Genomic DNA, 25415 nt, shown 5'->3' on the forward strand with positions numbered 1-25415 from the left:
CCATTTCATGTCATGTTTTAATTTTCAAATCTATTGTACTTTGGCCTTAAGTTGCTACCTTTACTTGTACTGCTTGAATCAGCATTTTGGCTTTATTACACAGATCACAGAATCTCTGAAGAACGTTTCTTCTAATGGTCTCAGAACTTTCAAATATAAGCATAGCATACTGGTTTCAGCAAGGACAGTACATTCATGACAATAAACACCATGCACAGAAAGCAGTTACCTGCTGATTTCACAGGCGACACGTCCCTTCATCTCGATGACATCTGAGGATGTGGCGAAGCCAAGTCTCCTCAGAACTCGCTTGCGGCATTTGAGTTCGTCCATTTGTAAGATAGTCCTGGCTTTCTTCAGTTCTCTCTTTGCTGCTTTAATATCCGCAGCAATCTGGGGAGCCAGAAGGAGAGGAATTACGTGATGGTGGTTTAACAGATGCAAGTATTTTAAAGACATTGTTTGATTTCCATAAAGACCTCAGAACAATGGTACGTGAACACAGTAGTTGACACTGAGTTGCCTTAACTCTGCTAAGACAAAGGTTTAAAACAAATTAAATAATAATAATTAGAAAAAATCAGCTCCACTTACCTCTGGCAAGTTTGAGAGGTTAAGCTGTTTGCCCAGAGCAGGAAACAAACCCACACCAAAAAGACACAGAAGCAATCTTTGGTTGAGAAATGAGCACTCATCTTCTGAGACCTGTACTAAGTCTCGGCTAACCGACTCTCCAGCAAAATGTAACCCAAAGGCATTATTTCCTGCTGTTAGAGCTTCTCCAGCATCTTGCAATTTATCACAGTCACTGTCCACATGCTTACAGCAGACACCCTTGCAGAAGGCTGCTTGGTCTGCCAGGTCTTACCACGCCCAACTTAACTACCTCACTTCTGTGAAGCAGCTCCTGAGAGAACCTGTTTTCTGGAGCAGCTCAGAAACACCAGAGCTGGTTTTGTGCACAACCAGTTTCAGTCTATCAGGGTAGGACTTTGTACACAGTAAGTGCATTGCTTCCAGGCTGGGAGTCAGCTCAGGCAGCAGCAGCACCATGATTTCTATGGTACACTCCTCAGGCTAATAAGTCCCAGGAATTCAACTCAGCTTTGCACAAGTATATTAAAGATTATTGGCTTCATTTATCTGTGAAGACTTTACCTACACTTCATTGTGCTTTTCCTATTCACTGAGAAAGACTAACGGCATCCCTGTAACCTTCTAATTTCTGATGACTTCTGAAGTGGTTTTTTTCAGATGTACTTCCCATCTGTATCATTCAAGGACATACCACCAACTCAGCCAGTTTGTAAGTGAGATTCAGTAATTTTACTGTATTTAAAAACCGCAATTTGGGCTTATTAACTTTTAAAAAAAGGGTTATTTTGGCTTTGCAAATAAAAACAAAAGCAAGTGAGAAGAGAGAACCACTACCCTCTCTCTCTCTTCAGCTATATAATATACATACAGTGTTTTGGTTTTTATCTTTACCTGTGCTTTTTTTTCACAAAGCTTGTACACAGTTTCCAAGTTGGGATCATTGTGAAGAGGATGTGAATACATCCTGTGCTCAAAGGCCTCTACTTTTTGGATTACTTTTTTCAACCCTTGGTCTTTGATACCCATGTCATCAATAGGGTCCAGCAATGGTACTCCATCAGGAAATCGCTTCTGTACTTCCTAAAAGAAGGAGAAAAAAGTAAAAGTCAAAAAAGTAAAATAAACTGCAGTTTACATATTAGCTGCGCAACTGTAGGGACACATCAGGCTGTAGTGTGTTTCTTGTATGATGTTTCAGCAGTTTTCAAAATCAGTTTAAAGTTACCTGACAAGGACAAAAGATTGACATTGTGGTCTCCAAGCCCTTTAGAGAATAAGGCTGAAGATGCAATGGAAGTTTTACACAAATTTCTGTAGAGCAAGTTCTCTTGGGTTCAAGAGTCCCTCACTAATCAGAGCAGAGAGCTTACACAGCCTCGTGGAACTTACCTGGATGGATTTTAACACACTTTGCCTGTTATCAATAGGCCTCAGGTCTTTCGGAATGTAAAGTCGGACACTGCTGATAGCTGAGAGAAGATGCACCAAAACAGGAACAACCTATCAAAGACAGTAAAAATCAGAAAAAAACCATACTTATTTGACTGGTCCATAGCAAAACGTTTTCAAAGAAAAAGGAAAACTGAGTACACAAGGACACAGCAGTGGGTAAAGGAATATCAGGAAGCAGAAAAATGTGGGTAATGAGATAAAGTATTCATGAAGAAAAAAATTAAGTTTGTCCAAATGGAAAAATTCTGAATTCACTTAAATCTGTAGAAAGGCTACAAATGAAAACAAGAGTTTTTCTACTTCCTTGTCTTTCAACTGCTAGAACACTTCTTATGTCTTATGATCCAAACCAGACAAATTATTGTCATACATTTAACTAGAGCACATCAGCATATACACTTAACAACAGGTAACACTAAACCAGAAAATTTAGCATCAAAACCATGACGACACCAGGAAGAATCAATACTGTATTCTCAAGGTTTACATGGGCTTTCTGAGAAAAAACATGCAGACAAATTGAACAGTTGTCTCTGATCTGAATATTGTAACTGTTTGCCCTGATAGAGGGCTTCAAATTGAAAATTTTAAACAATGCAAATGCTTTCACTAAAAATCTCACTTTAATTTTAGAATGAGAGTCTCACAGAGCTGCCCAGGGAGGTGGTGAAATCACCATCCCTGGAGGTGTTCAAGAAACAACTGGATGTGGCACTTAGTGTTATGGGTCAGTTGATAATGTGGTGGTTGGTCAAAGGTTGGACTCGATCTTGTATTTTCCAACCTTAATGATTTTATGATTCTAATAAATAAAACCAGAGACAAGATACTGCTAAAAAAAGCATCTGCTGCAGAGCACTGCTAAAAATGGATTACTTTGATTTATTAAGAAGGCAAAGTTAGTTAGCTGTACATTTCCCTTCTCTTCCTTAATGCACCAACCCCTCTTTTACCAGTCTGCAAATGCTTTGGAAACAGAATATTTGAGAAAGCTTGAAAGGAACTACTGAGAATAAACACATGTAACAAACCTGCATCTCTCCTTTCTCATCAGGTCTGGCTGGCTTTGCAGCCTCAGTAGCAGAATTTTTCACGCTGTCTTTGCTGCAGTGCAGTAGCACTTCAACTACATACAGTGGGTCCAATTCACCAGAATTTGGCTGTTGGGAGCATAGAAAAAGAAAACAAAACAGGAGCATAACAGTTATTTGAAAACACCAGCAAGAAGGGACAGAAAATACATGATGTATTGAACATGAGAGGTTTGAAAAGAACTGTGTCTCTTTACAGAGTATCAGCTCAGCGATACAGGACATTCTAAAAACTACTGAATCAGTATTTACTGAAAGATCCTCCCACGGAAAAACATACATGAAAAGATTACTTCCCCCATGCTCCCTTGCCAGTGCAGCCTAAAATCTACTTGCAGCCTTAGGTTCTTCTGCCTTTTCTTCTAGATGTAGCTCCTTCAAAGTAAGGCAAGGTGTTTTGAAACTGCAGTGTGTATCTACATCATGAGGCAGCACTCAAAGAAACCCAAAATCTGGGGGACCTCTTTCACTAGCAGGTTTGCATGTTCAAGTTCCTACCCTCAATAATACCACAGAAAAATCTTTCAGGCCTGACAGCTTGTGTGTGCAGTAAACAGGAAGCTGCATCTCACAGGCTGCATCTTCACAGACCCCAAAGTGCACACCTAACATCTGACATAAGCTTAAAGAACACAAACGTGTGGGTATGGTGGTTAAAGACTACTATTCACAAAGCCACAACCTTCCTACACACTGCTTTAAAAAAACCTGCCATGAGTTATTTGACTGGATCAATATGCACTAAGGTTGCTCAAATACACTCCTACTACAAGCAAATATTTTTAGGACCTTGAACAGAATTAAGTTACAGGTCTAACACAGCAGACAGACACCATCTCTTAAAATACTGAGTGCAAGCTTTTCTGCTTCCAAATACAAGAGAGGGAGAACATTCTTTTCAAAATCCCGTGTTAACTCAGTTCATTTCTACTGGGCAATATTTTCCATTACAAATCTACAAGATACTATTTTGCTTCACTGCATGCCAGATAGCATTTCTAGGAGATCCTCAGGCATGCTGTGCGAAACTGCCACAGTAAACTAAACTGAAAAACAGGGTTATCCTGTTCTACAGGCCACATAGTTTCCTCAAGAATTGCAATGACATGCTGGGGAAGAAGCCTGTTCCTTGGAATTCTACCCTACATTTGCAGAAAGCACTCACAGCTGTCAGAAGACCCACACCACTGCCATTCTCTGAATCAGAATTTTAAAATAATATCCACATACACCAAATCAGGACTCAGCCAAGGCCAAGGCAAGCATAATGCTGACTTGAACAAAAGAGAGACTAAACTCAAGAGCTGAACAAATTTGGTACAGGAAATACTAGAATTGGAGATGTTTAGAAAATTATGAGACAAAAAAATATTTATATCAGTGATTGTACTGAAAGCCTATTAATAAAGCTGGAGTACCAAAATCATTAGCATCTGGCTGTTAATATTACTAATTTTAGATATACCAATGGTTTCTAGACAATGCTGACCAGACATAACTTAATCTGCAACTGCTTTTTGAATGTCTAGTGCTTCCTTCAGTGGGTTTTCTACAACACTTTAGGTATTAAACCCCTGAACAGGAACAGACACATTACTGTATGCAAGAATAAAAGGAGACTAGAACCCTGTAAAAACTTGTTAGCCACAGACATCTGTCATAGCAAGTTTGAATGATTCTTTGACTCATGCTGCATCAATTCATGTGTTTCAAGGACAAAATTAAGTCCTTTTTGGCAGAATACTACATGATCAGGTGTATTCTAAGGATTTTGGATTTGCCATGAAAGATGAAGCACACCAAAATGAGAAAGATGATCATATATCTGCAAGCTAAGAAATATGGCACAGATAACAGAGTCCCAGATTAGTAACATCAGACTCACTGCAAATTCAGTGACCATGACACAGCACTAAAAAATATGTTTATGTAGAAAACATTGCCAATAAACAAGGATCACAGTAATCTAAACAGGGAAGACAGAATTGCAGCATCTCAAATTTTAGTGCCAATAACAGTTAACAGACAAAAATTTCATGTCTAGAATCAGGGATCAGATGACAACACCAACTGTAAACAGCACAACAAGATAACTAAAGTACTGCTGGCACAATCTAGGGGAAATAAGATTTCTCACTCAAAAACATTTGGGTTTTTTATAAATTCCAAACTAAATAGTTACTTTGCTGCCTACTATAATGCACTATGTATACATATTACATTACAATACATAGCAAGCATCCCTGCTTGAAATAAATTCTGCCTACTGTACTTCAGGACAAACTGCTACTTGCATTAACAATTTTGTGGAACACTGATTTGCAGAATTATGACGGAAAGGCATTTAAATATAATTAACAATAAACACAACTGACATGACTCATCATTTTGCTTTCACATTGCAACAAACTAAGAGTACTGCTCAGTGAAATGCAGACATAACCCTAAATGTCAATCTTACATACATATATTCCTCACTAAAAGAAGGGTTTCATCAGGAACTATGATACAGTGAAGACAAATTTACAACTAAAGAGAAACTAGTAACATAGACTGAATTCAACTTAATTCCCAAAATCAAATCCAAAGAACTGTTCATGTTAGAAGTGGTTGAAGGTTTTAAGACACGGCATAACAGTGATACCTTTCCAACAGTAACTACACTAAACAGTAATGGGGAAAGGCATCTGTATCACAGGACAAAAATGCATTGAATAGACACAGCAAAACGGGTAAGTAAGAGCTTTGTCAAGTAACTTGTTTTGCCTCTGCTCACAGAAACTAGCCTTTTCACACTGATTCTAAAAGTTACACAGCTCTAAGTCTGTTCCTTAATTTCCAGCACCTATTGTCATTCTTTCCACAGAACTCAGAAGGAAAAATTCAACCCAGCTGCTAGAATGGCTTAATGAAAAAAGCACTGCTGGAGCCAGGGACATCTCTTGCAAAACAGACCATAATTTCAAAGCTAATGTTCAAACCCAAAGGTTTATACAACAGTGAGGCAGGCCACAGATGGACACAAATATATATGTGGACAAAATATATCACAGATAGAAGAAATGCCTCCAGAGACACAGAAGTTGGCAATTTTACACACAAGGTCGGGGCTGGGGGAAATCTGGTTTACTGCTATGTAAAAGGCTCTATGAAAAAAGCAGCCTAGAAAAAAAGGGTTTAAGTAACACCAGGAATAGCCCAGTTTTTCAACTTGAAAAGAAAGAAATGTGACTTTTAAAAGGAAGATGGAAAACCAAAACATAATCTCTTTTATCAAGTTCTGCACGCACACATTTTTCTCATTTGCTCTTTAATGAATTATGTATTAGAGCAGCACCAAAAGGTGCCACAACGAAGGGCACCACCAGAACCTGACAAAGATAGCTGCTCGTTTAGAGCTAGTAACTAATGCCAGTGCTCTCCCGGTAAAATTAGAGCAAAAATGCTGCCACAGAAAACTACACACTAAAGCTAGGTTTTAATTTAGAGAGCAGAGTAGCCTTTGAAAGAGAGACCAAAACATCATCCAGGGGTTGTGCAGAGACCAACTATAAGAACACTGTAAGACATACGACCAAATCTGGATTCTATTGCATCACTGCCCTCTGTACTTCCTTCCAAATTTCCCCAGCTCCATTTCTATTGTTTAGCTCTCTTTGTATTTTAACTTTCCAACTCTCAACTCTATGGCAACATCTCAGAGGACAAGCAACCCCATGTCTCATGCACTAGCTTGGGACTCAGAACCCAATTCCCCAGTTTAAGATAACCTTCTACACAGAGTCAAACATCAGTGTCCCTGTGTTCTCAAACCTCACTTACAGCCTCGACAGATTTTCTGAGTGGAGGTAACACAGTACCATTCTCATGAATGGTTTAGTATAGCACTGGAGATGTGTCAGAAACAAAGTAGCCTGAAACGGTTGCATGTTGCTATGCACAAGCATTTCCTCCATAAATATGTCAAAAGTTAAAAAGTGAACACGGGACTTAGGGTTTGTCCCATCTCCTACAGCTTTTCTGAAATTTTTTTTGCCTTTGAAAACTATAGAGAAAATAGGAGTTTTATCTTATTTTCAGAAAAAAACATTAACATATATATATTGCTAATGGAGAGAATGTGTGTTTTACCTTAACATTTGATTTCTTAGAGAAATTAACAACCACTCCCCATCCATAGTCATCACCTTCGTTCTTCACCTGGAAATATCACAAGATGTTATAATGTAACCCACATATAATCACATCCTAGCAAACATATATTTTTGTATTTCTGATATTTAAAAGAGCAGTCACGGACTACTATTCATCATGAAAACAGTATTTCCTTTTTTAATTCATTGGTGAATGTTTGGCAAAGGAACGTAAGTCAAACTTGGTGCTTAGTGCAACGCATGGAACTTTTCAAGATGGTACACTGTCAGACACAAATATCACAGAGAGATAGAGATTTGAGATAAAACCAAACAAAAAACATAATCAAATTACCTTTACCAGTCTTCCTGGCTGCAGAAAGGGTAAGCAGTACTTTGGTTTGTGAATATACTCTTCAATATCTTTACCCAGTTTTGCAAGCAGCTGTCGGATCCTGTAGTATATCACCACATTCTCCTCATTGGGAATTGCAATTTTGTTGTATTGTGCCTCCAAATTATTCACTCCTATAATAAAAAGCATAATCTCATGGAAATTAACTTCACAGACTTAGAATTTCAGATTAGTATTGTGTGACCATTTTCAGTACACCATGTCTATTTACAGTAATCTGGAATAATCTCTGGAAAGGTAGAAATCTGTAAATTTGTCCACTGAATTTTATTCACAGAAAACTAAATACCAATATTAATTATCTTTTTCTTTTTATAACAAGCCTGAGAAACTGGATAAGGCTGGACACCCAATTGTCCCCGAGTCACTGACTTAGGTTTGCACAGAAGTCACATTAACACCTGCAATAATTTTGTAGGAGGGTATTTATTCACTGGACACCAGCACTTTGCAACCTCCTCCTATGAAAATATGACTGCTCAGAGACATCTTCCAAGAAGACGCCTTCCAGCAACAGGGAAGTTGTTAGAAGATGCTCTTCCTAACATGTTTTAGGCTTTGATTTATCAGTTGAAAACCCAGTATTTTCTTCCTCCGACATTTTTACATCTTATTTAGGCAAATCAGTTTTTACTATACACAATAGGCTTCACTCTCTCATAGTGGTGATACCACTAGTAAACATAAACAAAGGATAGATTATAAAACTCTCTTTGTCCTCTCTGTCAGCTCATCCTCTTGCACGCTATTTGAACACTTACAGGTGGCCCAAAAATCCCATTTCACTAGGTATGGCTTGAGAAACAGCTAAGTGCTCCCTATTTTCAGCTGCCAACTTTTTAAGGACAAAAGCCATCCATCCAAACTCATGGCATACTTTCCTCCTTGATGTAAATAACCAATTTTCTCCTCTGTGTTTTTAATTGCAGCGGAAGTGATTACAAAAGTCTAATGCCCAGTATGGTGCCTACATTGAAAGTGTCCAAGAACTATGAAAAATGTTTTCAGCTCCATTTTTCTATTTAAACAGCACTGCTGGAGTGATGGAATAAAGATCCAGGCATGCCAACTGGAACAAGGAGGTTCTCAGGAAATAAATACTATATTTAACTACTACTGCACCTGCAAACTAACAGAAACCCTGCAAAGGGAATTGAAACCCTCTCTTAGCATGTCTATCAAAGCTACACATGCACTTTCTCTCTTAACATTCAATTAACAGATCAACAGATGAACTGGTCTTTAATCACAGTCACCTCACGTGTTCTTAAGATTCCCCTGGGTTAAGTTTTGAAAGAGGTCTCGATCTCAAACACTGCCTGAGATCTTTGGAAACTGACTTTGGGTCATGAAAACCACAGCTCAAAATGTAGCTACTCGGTGGAGTACAAATAATGTCTCAGTCCTCCCTGAATTTTGCTTTGTATTGTAATTAGACATTTCTTCCCTTCACTACTCTGAATGCAGTGTGTCTACGTTCTCTTTACAGATTGCCATGAGATAGTTTCTTCTCTGCATCTCAAACAAGCCACGAGAAATTTTAAACTTGTTTTTCCTCCTTCCTGTCCTATAGCTTACCAATGTGACAACTGTTCTCGTCTGACTCCAAGAGCAAAGCTCTCTTCATAAACTGATAGTGCATATCAACACAGGTCCTAAGAACAAGAGGAGATTACACTTACTGAAACAAAAACACAGTGATAAATTGGTGCAGTACCAACTGCTGGCAGGGAAGACAAAAACTGCACAGACATGAACTCCTGTAAGCGTAATGAAGTGTAACTACCCAACCTCACAGTGCACCACCTTCCGTACCTATTCAGGTGAGAACAATATACAGCAATACTTACTTTCCACTATTTCTGGAATAGCTCTGTAATGCTGGAACTGATAGAACGATTTTTCTAACATGTATTCAGGGTTAATTTCCTCTACCCGCAGCAGGTTCAATACCATGTTGTACGTCAGGTGGAATGCACTGTTTAAGGGATCAGCTGAACCCTGAAAAAGATCCAAGAACACTCATCAGTTAAAAAAATATTAATTGCAGCATGTAAGAATGTATCAAATAAATCATGACATAGTGTTTTATATGAGGAGCTGCTCCGATGAATTGTACAACTTGTCTTGAATTTAGGTTATGTGTCTCAATAAACCCCATGCAATTTTATTACGCTGAGCATGTAACAGTATTTATACTGTAGAGATACTCATCATATGTACAATATTGTAATTTGGATCTGACCGAAATGAAAAGTCTGTATGAAAAAATAAATGTTTCCTATAGTTTACAATTTGGATTCCATTACTTTAAAGTAATAGTCACTTAAGTATTTAAAGCCATCCATTATTTTAACACTCTGACAAAACTTATTTGCAAGTCTTTCTAGACTTATTGACACATTACAAGACACATTGGCATCTTGTGAATTCTGCTGACAAACAGGTTATCTGCAACTCTAACATTAGTAATGTCTCATTATAAGATTAATTAACTTTGCAAGCAGTTTGAGAAAGATTGTGGAGTCCCCTCTTGTAGAGATAACACAGAACCTATCTGGACATGGTCCTGGGCAGCCTGCCCTTGGTGACCCTGCTTGAAAGAGACTTGGACAAGATGACCTGCAGAGGTCCCTCACAATCTCAACCTTTCTGGGATTCTGTGAAGTTCAATTTTTTTACAAGGTGGTATTTACAGGTATTTTGATTAACCTAAGCAGAAAGGATGCTGGGAAAGTGTTGTGGAGAAATATCACATCACTACCTTCTTTACCCATTCTTCTTCGTAGGAACAATTACTACTGTCCTCTGTCACAAAAGGTATTGGACTAAGTACATGCACCTTTGGCATGATTCACCATGCCTGTTGCTATGTTCTTACCCAAGAGGACAACCTTGTTATCATAAAAGAGCAAACATGTAGTTGATACACATTAAAACAACCATCTGTTCAAAGAACACAGTTAAACAGTGTCCAACGAAGATGCAGAAGACCTCAACAGCCTCTCCAACCAAGGGCAAGCTTGAGAAACTCTCTCTCAGTCAAATGTCAACACAAAAGACCACCCTGATATACCAAACAAGTCACTGCAACCAGATGACAGAGACCAAACACTTCTGAGGCATGAAACTTCCCCAACTCTGGTGTATAACCTTTCATTCAAGTAGCACTAGTATCAAAGCAATAGGAGCCTGACAACTCTTCAGAAAGGATACAAGGGAAATCCAGGAGTGATGAAGCAGAAAATTACAATTTCTGTGCAACAGAAGACATGGAAAATTGAAGCAACAGCAGAACAGCAACATAAAAAGGCATTCTATAAAATCAAGTTAGATCTTTCGTATTTCAGCTCTTTGAAGGTGCTAACAAGCATGGGGATCATCACACCTCCTTGATGCCTGAAAAGCTTATGACAATACACTCACTACCACCACCAGACTAACATAATTAAGTCTTTCACGGATTTTTAAAAACCAAACTCTTGTGAATTACTAAACAGAAAAGGTGTAATTTCGGTACTTTTTTTCAAAACCAAATTTCCCAGGGACTCAAAGAGCACTGGATTATAAGAATTCTAGACAAGGCATAGTTAGAAAAATAGCAAGGTCTGCTAAAGATACTACAAGATCCCTGAAGACACCTGCAATCCAGAGCTGCACAATGAAGAATAAAGTGACAAGTGAAATCTAACCTGAAAGTATAAAAAAAAGAAGACGAAGTGTAAGAGTCTGCAATGGTTTAGTGTTTACTGTTCATTTAGGAGTGATGTATATATGACACAGATTTATTAACCAAACATTGTAATGTCAACAAGGCCTGTGAGTAAATTCAGTTATGATTCAATGTTTCAAAGAACAACTAAAACAGATAACAGGAATAGGAAGATGTTACAGGACATATTCTTCATGCAACTGTATGACTGATTGAAGTTGCACATACTCCATCTGGCATTTTAGAAACTCAGAGAGCTGACACTGGGAAACATGTTCCTCTGCACCTTTTCTTAATCTCAGACATCTTTAGCCAGTTATACTGTATCTTACTGCAACTAACTTATTTGCCTTTCACTATACAGTAAGGTATCTAGCAGACATATTCCCTTATCACACATAATTAAAAAGCATAGGCTATTAAAAAAATAACTGATGATTAGTTTATATATGCAAATGCAGAAATTCAGACCAAGTGCTCTCCTAGATCAAGGTAAGTATATTTGATTTTAGATGACACTATCACAATATACACATTTTTATTTCAATTTTACATGTGCTGTCAGGAATTCTCATCCTAGATACTCTGATGCACTGACATCAGATTTAATAAGAGACGGTTTGAATCAAATTCACACATACAAGGTTTAAGAATATTGCAATCCCCTTCGCTTTAAGTGAGATGGATCATAAATACAATTGTAGGTTTTCACCTCAAGTGATGCACCTCAGAGCAGAAATACCTCCTAAATTAGATTATGAAATGTGTATTTAAAATAACACTGTCAGCTCTGGAACAACCACAATGGTCTTCTACTAGCAGAAATGTGTCATTACAACATCAACAGCTGAGCTGCAGTGTGCAGAGGAAAGCTCAAGTTTCTACAGATGCCTCTGGTCTGATACATCAGAGAAAGATGACAAAACTGCTGATGATGATGCTACCCAACACATAACACAGATTTTCCTTTGGCCTGATAAAAGGATTATACACTCAAGCTCCTATCTATTTCTCTAAATATATCACTTATCCTAGGAAAGAGATACCACCACTCCCTAAGAACCGCACTTCTCTATTAACAAATGCCACTTACAGAATGGCATTGACTAAAGAATGGCACAACAATTATGCCAGTGTCAGCTAACAGTGGGTCAGATTCTTTCGAACTGCCGTGTCCACTGCTGTAGCCAGCAATGCAACAAACTGGAATACACTCACCAGCAGGCTACAGCCACTGGAGATCTGGCAAAATGCTGCTGTGACTGCTCATATTGGACCATGAAACACCCCTAAGTGACAACCTTACACATCTTCATGGCCAAACTTCACTGTGTTTGCAAGGTTATGATCTATTTGAAATAATAAAATCTTAAGTGTCACACTCCAGCTTAAATGCTACCATAAAGTAAGAAAACAAAACAATAAACTTTATACAACTATAGTATATGCACAGAACATGCCAAGAAAGACCAAACGATTCCTGCAGATTAACTTTAAAGGCTTTTGAAAATTCACCAGAGTTCAACTGTGAAGAAGTGATTTAAAAGCAAGCTGAAAAACCAGCTATTTCAGGGATTATATAAAGCAGACTTACTTGAAAGTCAGTGTATGAGCCAGTTGCTGATGTGGCAATTTTTATTTTAAACACATGATCAGCATTTTACAATTTGAAAATAAGATCATTCTATTAAGACAGAGCAGTTAAAACACAAATCCTGTTCTGGCAAAAACTATGAAATTTTCCTGTTCCTCCATGTCACAAACACAGCTTTCTCCAAGTTTCAGAAATTCCTGCTTTCTCAGTGTTCTCTAAGCAATACATTCAAAACAAAAAGTTCTGAGAAGCTTATTTTTTTCTGAAAACTGGAACTGTTACTTCTTCAAGTGAAATATATTAGCTTTACTGTGTTAGGTCTTGAGCACAGCCAGTGAATTCTGCAGCTATCTTCTATACTTCTACACTAAGTACACTCAAAACACAAACAGACAATCAGAAAACAGTAAAGAATGCCACAATTACTGAGGTGTTACTGAAGCACAATTAGTGCTTACCTAACGACACTTGTCAGATACACATGGTTGAGGGAAGCAAAGAACAGGAGGGGAGGAAAGATGAGATGTTAGTGACAAGTAAATGGAAAAGATGAGCCTTTCCTTCCTAACTGGCTCTCAAAGAGCCAACACAGTATAAAGTGTTCAGCTATCCTGGATTTTGCCTGTTGACAAGATATAATAAGATGTGAATCAGTTTTAACATACATTTTCTGCATGATGGTTTGCTCCTCTTGCAATCACTTTCTCTGCTCAATCCCTTTGCCACCAGCTCCCAGATTGACTGATTTTCTTTCTTACTTCCTTAAAAACATAGTGAAGCATTTAGCTCACCCTCTACCACAGATCCTCCCATCAACATTCTCTTTGACAAGCCATCACAGAGGGTACACCATTGTCTGCCTCATATCTTATTCTCTGAGGAAGCCTCTCCCTTATCTCCACAAAAAAAGCTTCATATTCGAGAAAGAACAACCAGCAAGACATGAGCAAAAGCCTAATAGATCAGAGCTGCAAAAGAAGTCAGTGACAATGACTGCCATGAACAGACATCAAAAAGTCACTTTCAAGCACACACTGTATCCATGACTTTGTTATCATGGTGGAACTTCGCCCCAGTTCTCCAGCCTCCTCTCTTCAAGTAATCCTCCTCCTCATCCCTTCAAAGAGGGCAATCCCCTCCACCCCAAAATGTCAGACAGGTTTTATTTCTGAATACTTTTTTAAAAAGAGTGATTTTCCAAGCTTTTCTATCTTTCTGGATGAGAACTGCTTGGATACATAAGAACAGCCTGGATGTATCAGCTACAGTTCTCAGAAATCAATGACCTCCTTTGTATGCTTGCAACCACTTGACTCCTTGAGAAACTTTAAGCCAATCTACTAGTAGCCTTTTCAAGTTCTCCAGGATCTGGGCTGCAAAACAATGACTGGATTAAGCTGATAGTATTAAAAAAATCAAGAACATGACCATAAACAACTCACTACAGAATAAAAATTAGTCAAGAACTGAAAAAAAATTACGAAAATCTGAAAATTACAGCTGCTATACAATGTTCCCTAACTGACAACAATTTCAGAGCAGAGCCTCTTCTTAACACATCCAACAGGGCACTCAGCATTTGCTAGCGCTACCTTTTCTTGCCCACATAAACCTAAAAAATACAAAGGCTGGGAGGAGGAACATGAAGGTCTGGAACTGATACTCACAGCCTTTTCACGTTTTTTTCATTAGTGTTAAGACTTGGAAGCTTTGTCTAACCGGAGATGTGCGAGTTGTCACTGTTGCATTATGGCACGTAGTGTTGAGCAAGACATACATTTGGTAAGGGTTTACTCCCTCTGTTCTCTCTTACAGTAGGAGAAAAATATTTACATTTTCAAAACTGTTCCCATGAAGAGAGAGGAACAAATTCTGCACATAACTTTCTTGCTCTCCAGTCTGTCATGCGAAACATGTATAAAGATTTCACAGGGAACATCAGATGCAAATACTGTCTGAAACTAACTCATGGGGACAACATCAGCCAACAGTGATGAAAGAGGCACCTTGCAAAGCCACAATAAAGTATCTTTCATGATGACCAAATCGATACAATACAGGACATTTTATACCATTTTGGTCCAGTAGCAGTTTAATTTGCTTATCAGTGTTTCCAGAAATAAGCTGAAACCATGAATTTCCAAAAAGGAAACAAACTGCTTCACAAAAAGAGCAAAGAACAGAACACACCGATATTTAAAAAGTCTCTAACATTTCCTCATAAGGGGGAGATAAGCACACTTAGCTGTCTGTGACAGTCATCATTGTGAACTTCTATTAAAAACCCCACTAGGTAAAAATGCAAGTGACTGCTTGGAACACCTGTAAGATACAGAAATTGTCTCTTGTGACATACCAGCACACTTTTTCCCATGTATCAGTGATATAGGAACCACATTAACAATCACTGCTCTCTCAGAAATAGCATAAAAGATGATCCTGGTAACAGGATTACCCTGAGCTACATCAGCATAACTGCAAAAAAAACAATAAAAAACTTCCTCATGGTTATTTTTACCAGACACTGGTAAGCAGCTCTTTTAAGCAGAAATTTATTACAAATCTGGCTCACTGCTTTGCCCTCAAAACAGTTCCACCAACATAAACAGAAACCACTGTGGGTGGCAGGAGACTGCTTCAGCAGGCTCTGTTGATGAAAATACCTCAGGCTGGGGTTCCAGCTGCAACAAGAGACTGAGAAGGAAAAAAATCTAACTGGGTTTCTCTTGTGTGCAACTACCACCACCTGAAGTCAGTTCTGAATGACTCAGCTTAGCCATTTACCCTCTCGAAGACGGTAGGTCCTACCACTGTAACTATCCTTAGTTTAATTGAGGCTGGAAAGTCCAAGTTCTGTTCTCCTTGGTTTTGGGAAAAGCAAATGGTATTTCTATCTGCACTCAGATGCTACCTGATACCCTCATCACACTACGGGAACCTGGTCAGTGATGTGACAATTTACTGTTTCAGTAAATATTTAATATGTTTTACCTTCAAAGCATGCCCTAGCAAAGACTACAGACTTCTATAAAAGGTAATATAAAGATAAATTTCAAAAAGTACCTTTGCCTTATGTTCATCTCAAACCTCTCCTTTTTGTTTCAAGAACAGGAAGGCAAAGAAAAAAACCCTAGCTTAGTCAACCAAAATGCATTCCCATTTTTAGTGATGAGTTTACCAAAGTAAAGGCAATTTCCCAAAAATCAGCTTTCCACAGGCTAAACTAATAAAATTTGAAGTAACTTGTGGTATCAACAAACAGCAACCACAATTAATAAATAATCCCAGCTAGCCTAGTCCCACAGACCCTTGAAAATCCTGAGGTGAAGTTTGAGAGTGACTAACCATTTCACACACCATCTGATGCACCACATCTTCCCACACTTTGGCTGCAAGCATCAGCAAGAACAACTACTTGCTGTTGGCTTGCATAATTATCTACAAAACTGCGACCATGTTGACAAAGGTGTTTGAATATCCATTTCCCTTATATTCATGATAAAATCCTGTTGACTTGAAGGCGATGTCAAATTACAGTTAAAAATTTTCTACCTTCCTGAATTGAAGACTGAAAAATTTCTGCTTCATAACAACAAGCACAGTTTGGCAGTCTACAACAAAAATGAGTATTTCACATCAAATTATGTTTATCTACATTTTGATAAAGTATCCAATATATTTGTTTCATTGTGATTCTTATCTATGTCACAACTTTAGAAGAACATTTTGCTATCCTCAAAATACTAGTGACAATCTATTACTACAGATTTTGCAATGGCTTTTCCCAACAAGTATTAATGCTGACCTCCAGCTGAAGCCTGTTTCTCTCCCAAAGGAGGATTTGGTAAGTTTCTCAAGTCCTGAGGCTTTTCTGATTCTTTTTCTCCCCCTAGGAGTAAGTTTTAAGTCAAACCAAGGCACAATAGTGTAGTTAAGGTGGCATATTGAGCTTATGTTTGCAGAGGGACTGAATGCTGATGGAAAACAGTCTTCCTAGAAGGCTTCACCTCCTGTCTTATGCATAACCAAAGAACAAGATTAAATGGAAAGCTGTTACTGCTCACTCACAAGTTTTGGGAAAAGAACTGAAATACTAGTTTGTTTGTCTAGAAACATCTTTAAAGCATGTGGGGATAAGTAAATGGGAAATCTGCACACAGGAGAGTTTTGAAAGGGGTGGACAACCAGCAGTACCAAAGGTTCTGTGGAGTCTATCATAAAAGGGAAATACTAAGCTATGCTTATGCATAGGTAATAACTTCCAGCAATTTTATAGACAGCTCCTGTTCCACAAACTTTCTCTTCTAGCATCTGAAGGTTGTCATCATCTCCTCAACATCTCCATTTATTGCTGATCAGCATAAGCTTAATTCTATGAAATTATTGCTTTTCATGATAAATAGGATTTTCTTTATTCTTGGGAGTCTGAAAGGAACAGCCAAAGGCAATAGAGAGATGATTAAGACAGATTAAGCAGATGATTATGACACAAAATACCTAATGACGCTGTCTTGGGTACAAAGGGAATGATGATCTACACTTTGAAAACTTTAGAAAGTTTCCAACAACTGCACAGTAGTGCTCCATGAGGAGCTGTGCAAACAGGCAGGAAGTTCAAAGAAGACTATTAAACTGCCTGAATTTCTATCCTGTTCATTGGGCTGGTACAATAAAATAACCTAAGAGTAAAAATAAAATACAAAGAGACCAGCCAGACTTCTAATAGCAGCATACAGGCCAAATTAAGCACAGCACAGCTAGCTCTGTCAAATGAAGGCCGTGCCAAGGACTCAGATGTAGCTAGTGGAGTATCTCCTACACCTTGGCATTGGGGCACTTTATCTTTGATAGGCAAATGACAAGAAAGCATAATAATGTGTATTTTTGTTTCACTAGACTAATGTTTCCTTTTGATTTTCCACTCCATCCTCCTTCTCTGAATAAGTAGATACAAAGCACTGGTAGACTCCAATTCAAGGCTCAAAACCCTACTTACATAGCACATTTTCCTTCAGTACACAAACAATCATTTCCGGAACGTAATTAGATGAAGATTTTTGTCTTTTAGAGACATAACAATTACCACTGTTGTGTAACAGCGCTGTCTGTGTAGGAATACAGGCTTGTAACATGGCCAGACTCCGAGAAGAGCGATGCTGCTCTGGTTTCAAGGGCTATCCAGCATCAAGGAGAAGCTCTACACTTCCTACCTAAACTAACACAATATAGCTATAGATTTTAATAAAGGAAACAAAAAAATTTCCAATTAAGTATTTCTTAGCATTATGCAAACGTAAAATTACAATTTACCACCTTCAGAAAGCTGCCCAACAGCACTGTTAGCATTCAGTTTTACAGATCTGTATAAGTCACCAGTTTACTAAATATTCAGTGGTCAAATGAACGCCAAGGATAAACAAAAAAGCCTCGTTAAGACTGCAGAAGACAAATACACAGTGCTGAGTTTGAGAAGTATTTACAAATATCCCTTTAAGAACTCCATCTGAGAGTGGAACCATGAACTGAAGCCTCAAGTACTGTATACAGTGTCGCAATGGGTAGTGCCACAGCCAAACAGCACAGCTGCAGCACTGCTGCTGGTACCAACACACCCAGACCACTTCACTGCTCACAGGGTTAGGCAGCTGACAACAGGATTCCTGCATGTTTCACTCCAGTGTTCAGGAAATGGTTTGGGCCAGACATGCATTAGGGTTGGAGAGGCACGACAAAAATGTTCTATGTAAATGTTCTATCAGTCTCAATATGGCTAATTTATTTCTTCTGGAGTTTATCCTATAAATCCTGGCAAAGCAAAATATTGCCACAAGACATCACCGTGATCTTACCGACCATGTTTGTCTGTGGTAAGTAAAGCCTAACGGAGACACACTTCATCATGAATACAAATCGTAAATATAGAACAAAATCTATACAGACTAATTTTTCTTGGCCTGTTTTGACATGAAATTTCCTCTAGATGCTTTGCATTTGAAAAGGAAAACAAGAAGGGGTTTTTTTTTATGTTTTACTGCTCATTTCATAGATTACTTTTTGCTGCCTTTACAGGAATTGGCTGAATAGTTATAGAAGCATCAACACCTTCACTGTAGCCCCTTCTGATTTTCTTCAGAAAAAAAATCTTAAATTCAGTCTTTGATCAAGTGCAGTAATGTGCAAAATCAATGAAATACATGAATTTCTTTAGATCAGTGGATAAGAAGCAAGATATAACACAGAAAGCAAAAAAAGTTGCCATTATTTTTCCCTTTTGTTGCCTTATAATTCCAGGGGGGAAATCAAAGGTAGTTTCAATAAAGGAAATATTCTTTATTATTTCCGTAAAATCTAGACCAAAAGCCAAACAAGGATAGTATCAAGAGAATGTAAGTGATCTACTATGTTTTTTTCTGTCTTAATTCTTTCAGACTGAATTCTGTAGTTCTCAGACGTAAAACTGAACGGTTGAGTTTATAATCTCAAAGTCTGAAGACAAATAATGGAAATACCATTTTTTCTTAAGCTATTAGCAATTATTTCATATAAACTATTTGTAGACCTTTTCTATAAACTACAGATTACAAACACACAAAATGATTGCTGTTTATAAGGACTGTCTCTCATTTTGCATCTCCTGCCCTTTAATTTTTCAGCTGTGGATGTGCAAAGATATAAAGCCTTTAAATGAGTATGACACAAAATTACATATTTTTTAAAAATTGTCTTAAAACTTCATGAAAATTCAGTTAGGAAACTTACTCTTCATCGATCTCAAGAGATGCACACATGCATTAAGTGTGCATGTAAACAAATAAATACATGTCCACTCCACTGACAGAACACAAATCAAGAACTCAAAATTTAATTCAAAACCTAATGTTAATGAATATTTCTGAAATGTCTTATCTTGCTCATTTTTTGTTAGGCAGCCATAATGTGGCATTCATGGAAATTCTGACCTTTACAAGGCAAACACTACCTGTGTAACAGGTACATCCCAGGTACACATTTACAGATCGAATGCATTAACTGACAGAACAAGATACATAACAGAGAATACACATCTGCATGATTAACACCAGCTGTGTACATATTTGTCCTCTTAATTTGTCTGAACAAAATCGGTTAACATTGGCATCTGATCTCTTTTGGCAACAACTGCACACCTTTTGCTAACATAACTTGATGCACTCAAGATGATCCCCACAATTTATACAAAGTGCAGTAACACTAAGTGCTATTTTGACACAAATGAGTTGCTATTTGTACCAAGGCTACAACTTCCAGAACACCTCCTGAACCGCATGTCTAGTCCCTAAGCATTCATTTTTAACATGTGTGCACAAGTAACATAAGCAGTCTAAGACAGGCAACACACACAACAGTATTACAGTTCATTATGGTTGTTTTTGCCATGAAATTTAAATAGAAGTGTAAGGAGTGCAGTATTTCATATTCAAATTATAAAGCAAGGAGGTATTAGTGTAATAATCTGTAACAACTTCCATTACAGTTTGGGGAAGCTCTATAATCCAATGCCCATCTCAACCATGGGCGATTCTTTCAAGCACCTGATTTCCAAACCTCAGAGTTTCCTAGAAGCATTATCAGCTTCTCCACAGTGAATTCTACTTCTCTGAAAGCCACTTCACTCTTCTTATTTGTCGTACATACCTCATTTTTGCATGACTTTGTCCACCACACTGAAAGTCCACTAACAAAGTTTTATTTCATGACAGAACCAAGCATTTAGTAATTCTTGTGAAAGCTCAGGAAACCTTTCCTAACACAGCAAAACCCTTGAACTGATTGCAGTGTGCAAGAAATGAACACAATACTGCAGCAGTAGTGCTATCACTAGAAAACAAGATAGAGTTCTGCTTCTCCTGCCTGACAGCCGTTTTATACAAAGATCCTTCTTTGTATAAAGATCCTTCTTTGTATATAAAGATCCTTCTTTGTATAAATATCATCCTTGATATTAATTTTATACAAAGGAGGATGATATTAATCTTATCATTTTGTTTCACAATAGAAACTCCTCCTATAATGAGAATTCCCTAAAAGCTCCTTTTCAGGAGTTGTCATCTTCTACGTGCATGATCTCTGTACTTCTTGTTTTAGAGGTATAATTTTACATGTTACAGTACTCAAATGAGCATAACCTTACTGGGAGAATAGAAAAGAATATTGGGATCTCTCCTACCTTCAAAAGCTGTTTGCCAATTGCTGGACTCATTTTTTCATCCACCATCAGAATTACTATTCCTCTGTCATCCATACCTCGGCGTCCTGCACGACCTGACATCTGAATGTATTCACCTGAGGATATCTAGGATAAAATGGGAAAAAGAAAACAAATTAACCAACATTAGAAAAACAGCAAGAATACATACAATGCTATATACAATTACACAGTGAGTGACCACAATGTATAAACCTTAGCAAGGCAGAGTTATCCAAGACACAAGCTCTTCACAGACTGAATTCATTAGTCACAACTGACCACTAAGGTAGGACATAAATCCATGACTATGAATAATGTGTATCAGCAGCAAAAGTTAACTAATGCTTCCATAGCTCTTTTTAATAAGCACAGAAAACATTTCCCTATTGTCTTATGTACCGGAGGTTGCTGGGCATGGTGGTGATTACAACACATCTTCAACATATTGATAATGCATCCTCAACATCTTCAAATAATGTATCATTTCATTCAGATGACTCAAAAGTCATATCAAAATACTGACACCTGGAAAAAGTAGCGGTTTTATGCCTCCTAATGGCGAAACTGAAGAAGTTATGAAGAACTGGGGCACGAACATGAGGAGCTGTAACTGGTTTCCTATGTCTCAGCAAGTTATAAAACAGGAGGTTTGTTATCTGTGGATAACATGCATTCCCAAAAAATTCCCTGAGTTTCACTTCAAGTCAGATCTCAAAAACTACTTAAGGAAACTATGTTATATCATTTTAGAAGTTCCACATATCCAATATCTCAAATGCAGCTAATTCTCACATGTATCTTAAGCACCTGCAATCAGACCGAATGAGCAGTGAAACTGAACAGCCCAAACTGAGATTGAAGTTTACGTCATAGTGCACGTCAAGTCACTTGTCCTGTTCACCACAATTTTCCACCTCTGAAAGGTGAACCATGACTCTCACAGTTTTGCTGTGATGACTTGTAAACCCTCATTCTTATTTCATGTAAATCACATACCTGGTTTTAATGTTTAAAATCTTTTAACTATTTGCTTTCCAGCTGTTTAAGAACATGTATCCCCCTTTGCTGCGAGCTATGCAAAAGATCCTGCTGTAAAAGAACAATCAATATTCTTCCAGGCTAAATAATCTTTTTTGTGTCTGTCAAAACCTAATTTTAGTGATCATTATGACAGGATGCTAAATCCATTTATTCTCCACAGTTCTCTGACACAGAAGAAAACATCTGAGTCTTACAGTTTTGGACAAGTAGTACAGAAGTCTTAGTCCAATCCAATGTCTGCTGCCAACCTGTGTTTCATGTTCTTTTGATGTATCTGTTAAACAACCCCAGGGATAATCTGAGGAACCTTGTCTTCAGGAATTTGTACACCAATTATAAAGGGATTAGAGAACGAAGATTTTTGCTGGAAAAAATATTTTCTACTACATGGAAGTGAACATGTCAGGAGTAAATTTATTACCAATAAGGTCTAAGTAATGCAATGCAGTTCTTCTAGAGAACCTGTTTTTCACTCACCCATCGGAAATCTTTCCCATCAAATTTACTGGCACTTGTGAACAACACAGTCCTGGCTGGCATATTAATTCCCATAGCAAAAGTCTCTGTTGCAAATAAGGCCTAAATAAACAGATTAAAGTTAAGCAAACATAAAAAGAGGCTCTCAAGCAAACATGAAAATAGTCAAAGATTGCTACACAAAACCTCTCTGGATTTTAGTACATATGTACAGTCAACATATGGATTTAAATTCAGTATTTAAAAACAAGAGGGAAAGAATGGTTTCGGTCTAATTTCCTCTGGGAAAGCATGAAAACTAGTTAGCTAGTACCATGTGAAAGACTCCAAAAGAAAACACACAGGGGTGCAAATTATGTTAATCAACAACAATAATAAATTTCAGTATTTAAAGTATGAAAGAATAAAACAGTAGTTACATACCCAAAAAAGTCCCCACAACATTCATTTAAGGTTACATTTTTCTGAATGTATGTCCCTTAAGACAACCAACAAACAGCTTGGTAAATGGTCACAGCCATTTGTAGGTGCAAAATGTAACACAATAGTTGAAGAAAATGCTCAAATTAGACACTTAAAACCACAAAGCTGCAATTGTACAGATCTCCACAACAGTACTAGTGTACACCCTGAGCTCAGACTTACTTCTCAGATTTTCAGGATTACCAACTAGGTATTGACAATAGAGAACAACCTAAGTATGGACATGAAATATACCTTTATTAAGCCCTCAGAGAAAAGAATTTCTATGGTTTCTTTCAAGATGGGAAGCAAACCTCCGTGATGGATACCAATCCCTTGCTTCAAGAGAGGAAGCACATGCTCAACCTGGGGTGAAAAAATACAAAAGATGAGTAAACAAATTGTAACATTTGTTACTAAAAAATAAAACTTGCATGGAAAACCTCAACACTGCCCTGACTGTTGATGTAATTCACTGTGTCCTGAGGTAAACTATAATAAATGCCCCTTCAATAATATTTTCCATTTAGAACTAGGAATGATATGAAGGGTAAAGTCAGAGGCTCACATTTTAGGGAGACTAATCTCAAACTGTGTCAGGCACTGTGAAGGTACACCGTAATGTACACATGCAGTTAGTATTTAATTTGCCTCCGTTAAAAAAAGGTCTAATTTAAAATCATTTTCCAAAACAGTGATCCTGGTATGCATGAGGTATTTTATTTCAAGTTTAACTGCAGTTGATTTCACTCACTGGGATGTGCTGTAAAACAGAGCAGTCAGCACCTATGAGAGCCAGACAAGGAAATTCAGGCTGTAAAATGACCAAATTACACTCCTGAATGATAAAAACACTGTACTTCAAACAAATACCTACATCAACTTAGCTTCCTCCCTGTTGTTTTTTCCTTTGACAACAAAGATTCTCATTAACAATCTATGAACACTTGCTGACACCTCAAACCTAATTACGAGAACACAAGAGACCAACCCAGACTACTTGGACATAATGCCACTGTTCTAAGCTTACTAAAATGAACTAGCACACAACACTTTATATACTGGACTCCTATTTTCTGTTTTCTTCCATGTTCACAAAACAAGTATGTAGAATCCAAACCAAGTAGTCATGGCTGAAAACTAAATGGTTGATTTTTTGCATGGAGAAATTACAATGCTCACAATAAAGATCACTACATTAAGACATGATGGACACAAAAAAAACCACGAGGGGGTAGAAAGAAACTATAGTTTTAGTATTTGTTACAAAAGTACTGAATCTTGTAATATTCTCTCCATTTAGAGGCTTGTATTTTTCCACTGTAAAGATGGAAAAATGCCATCATGCTTAGTCATTACACAATAAATTAGAATGCAGATGCATTAATGCAACTTTCTGAAAGCCTCAGCAGTCAGTATCTGCTAAGTGCATACTGCACTCTCACTGGAACTATTTTGAGATAGTTTTAGCCCAGGTATAGCTCTTTATAAACTCTTCTGTTTAATTAGAAAAAAAATAAAACATAGGATAGGAACTCCATTGTTAATTCTGGCATATGTTATCTGCTGGAATCACAACTGGAAGGAATCCTAATTACCTAGCACACACTGCCAAGGAACAATGCAAGAGATATTAAAACCCAGGGAAATTACCCAGTTTTATGATTTCTGTACCCTCTACAAAAGTTCCACAGCCTCAAAAGTCACAGAAAACAGAAGAGCAGCAATTCAACCCTATTCAAAAGAACCTTATTCAATCTCCACTCACCTGAGGAAGCTTCTTGTCTTCATCTGACAGACAATCAATTGCATTATTGAACACTTCTTCAACCATCTTTCCTTCTTCATCTAAGAAGGTAATTTTTAGGTTATTACAAAATTTAGAAGGCCAATAACACATGTAAATAAAGAGTTACAACATACTGGTATTTGCTAAAGTTTACAATAAAAATAGCATTGAAGACAAGTCTACACAGAACCACCCACACTGGGTCAGACAACAAAGACTTAAATGAGCCTAAAGGAGCCTAACAGTAACTACAAGTAGATGACCAGGAAAAAGGAAAGCGGAACAAACCTGTCAGAATAATCCAAACTTCAGCTACTTCCAAGGTTGGGAATGCTCAGTTTTATGTACTTCCTGTCTATTTCATAAACCTCTCCCCCATTTCTCTTCTACCAACTAGTCCCTGTCTGCATGGGCTTAGAGGCTCC

At 37.7% G+C, this 25415-nt stretch overlaps 1 protein-coding gene across 1 annotated transcript in view; it reads right to left on the minus strand.

Moving 5' to 3' along the window:
* SKIV2L2 (superkiller viralicidic activity 2-like 2 (S. cerevisiae)) overlaps positions 1 to 25415 on the minus strand; it is a gene marked incomplete at its 5' end in the record, with an annotated part of 41894 nt that overhangs the window by 6663 nt on the left and 9816 nt on the right. The window contains 11 exon segments of the mRNA XM_009079236.1: positions 230 to 393; positions 1489 to 1677; positions 1987 to 2097; positions 3081 to 3209; positions 7272 to 7340; positions 7629 to 7801; positions 9539 to 9689; positions 21201 to 21326; positions 22740 to 22841; positions 23457 to 23567; positions 24970 to 25049. Of these exon segments, the coding sequence (XP_009077484.1) occupies positions 230 to 393; positions 1489 to 1677; positions 1987 to 2097; positions 3081 to 3209; positions 7272 to 7340; positions 7629 to 7801; positions 9539 to 9689; positions 21201 to 21326; positions 22740 to 22841; positions 23457 to 23567; positions 24970 to 25049 (1405 nt within the window).

Source organism: Acanthisitta chloris, unplaced genomic scaffold (assembly GCF_000695815.1).
Source record: "Acanthisitta chloris isolate BGI_N310 unplaced genomic scaffold, ASM69581v1 scaffold6627, whole genome shotgun sequence".
Classification (NCBI taxonomy): Eukaryota; Metazoa; Chordata; class Aves; order Passeriformes; family Acanthisittidae; genus Acanthisitta; species Acanthisitta chloris.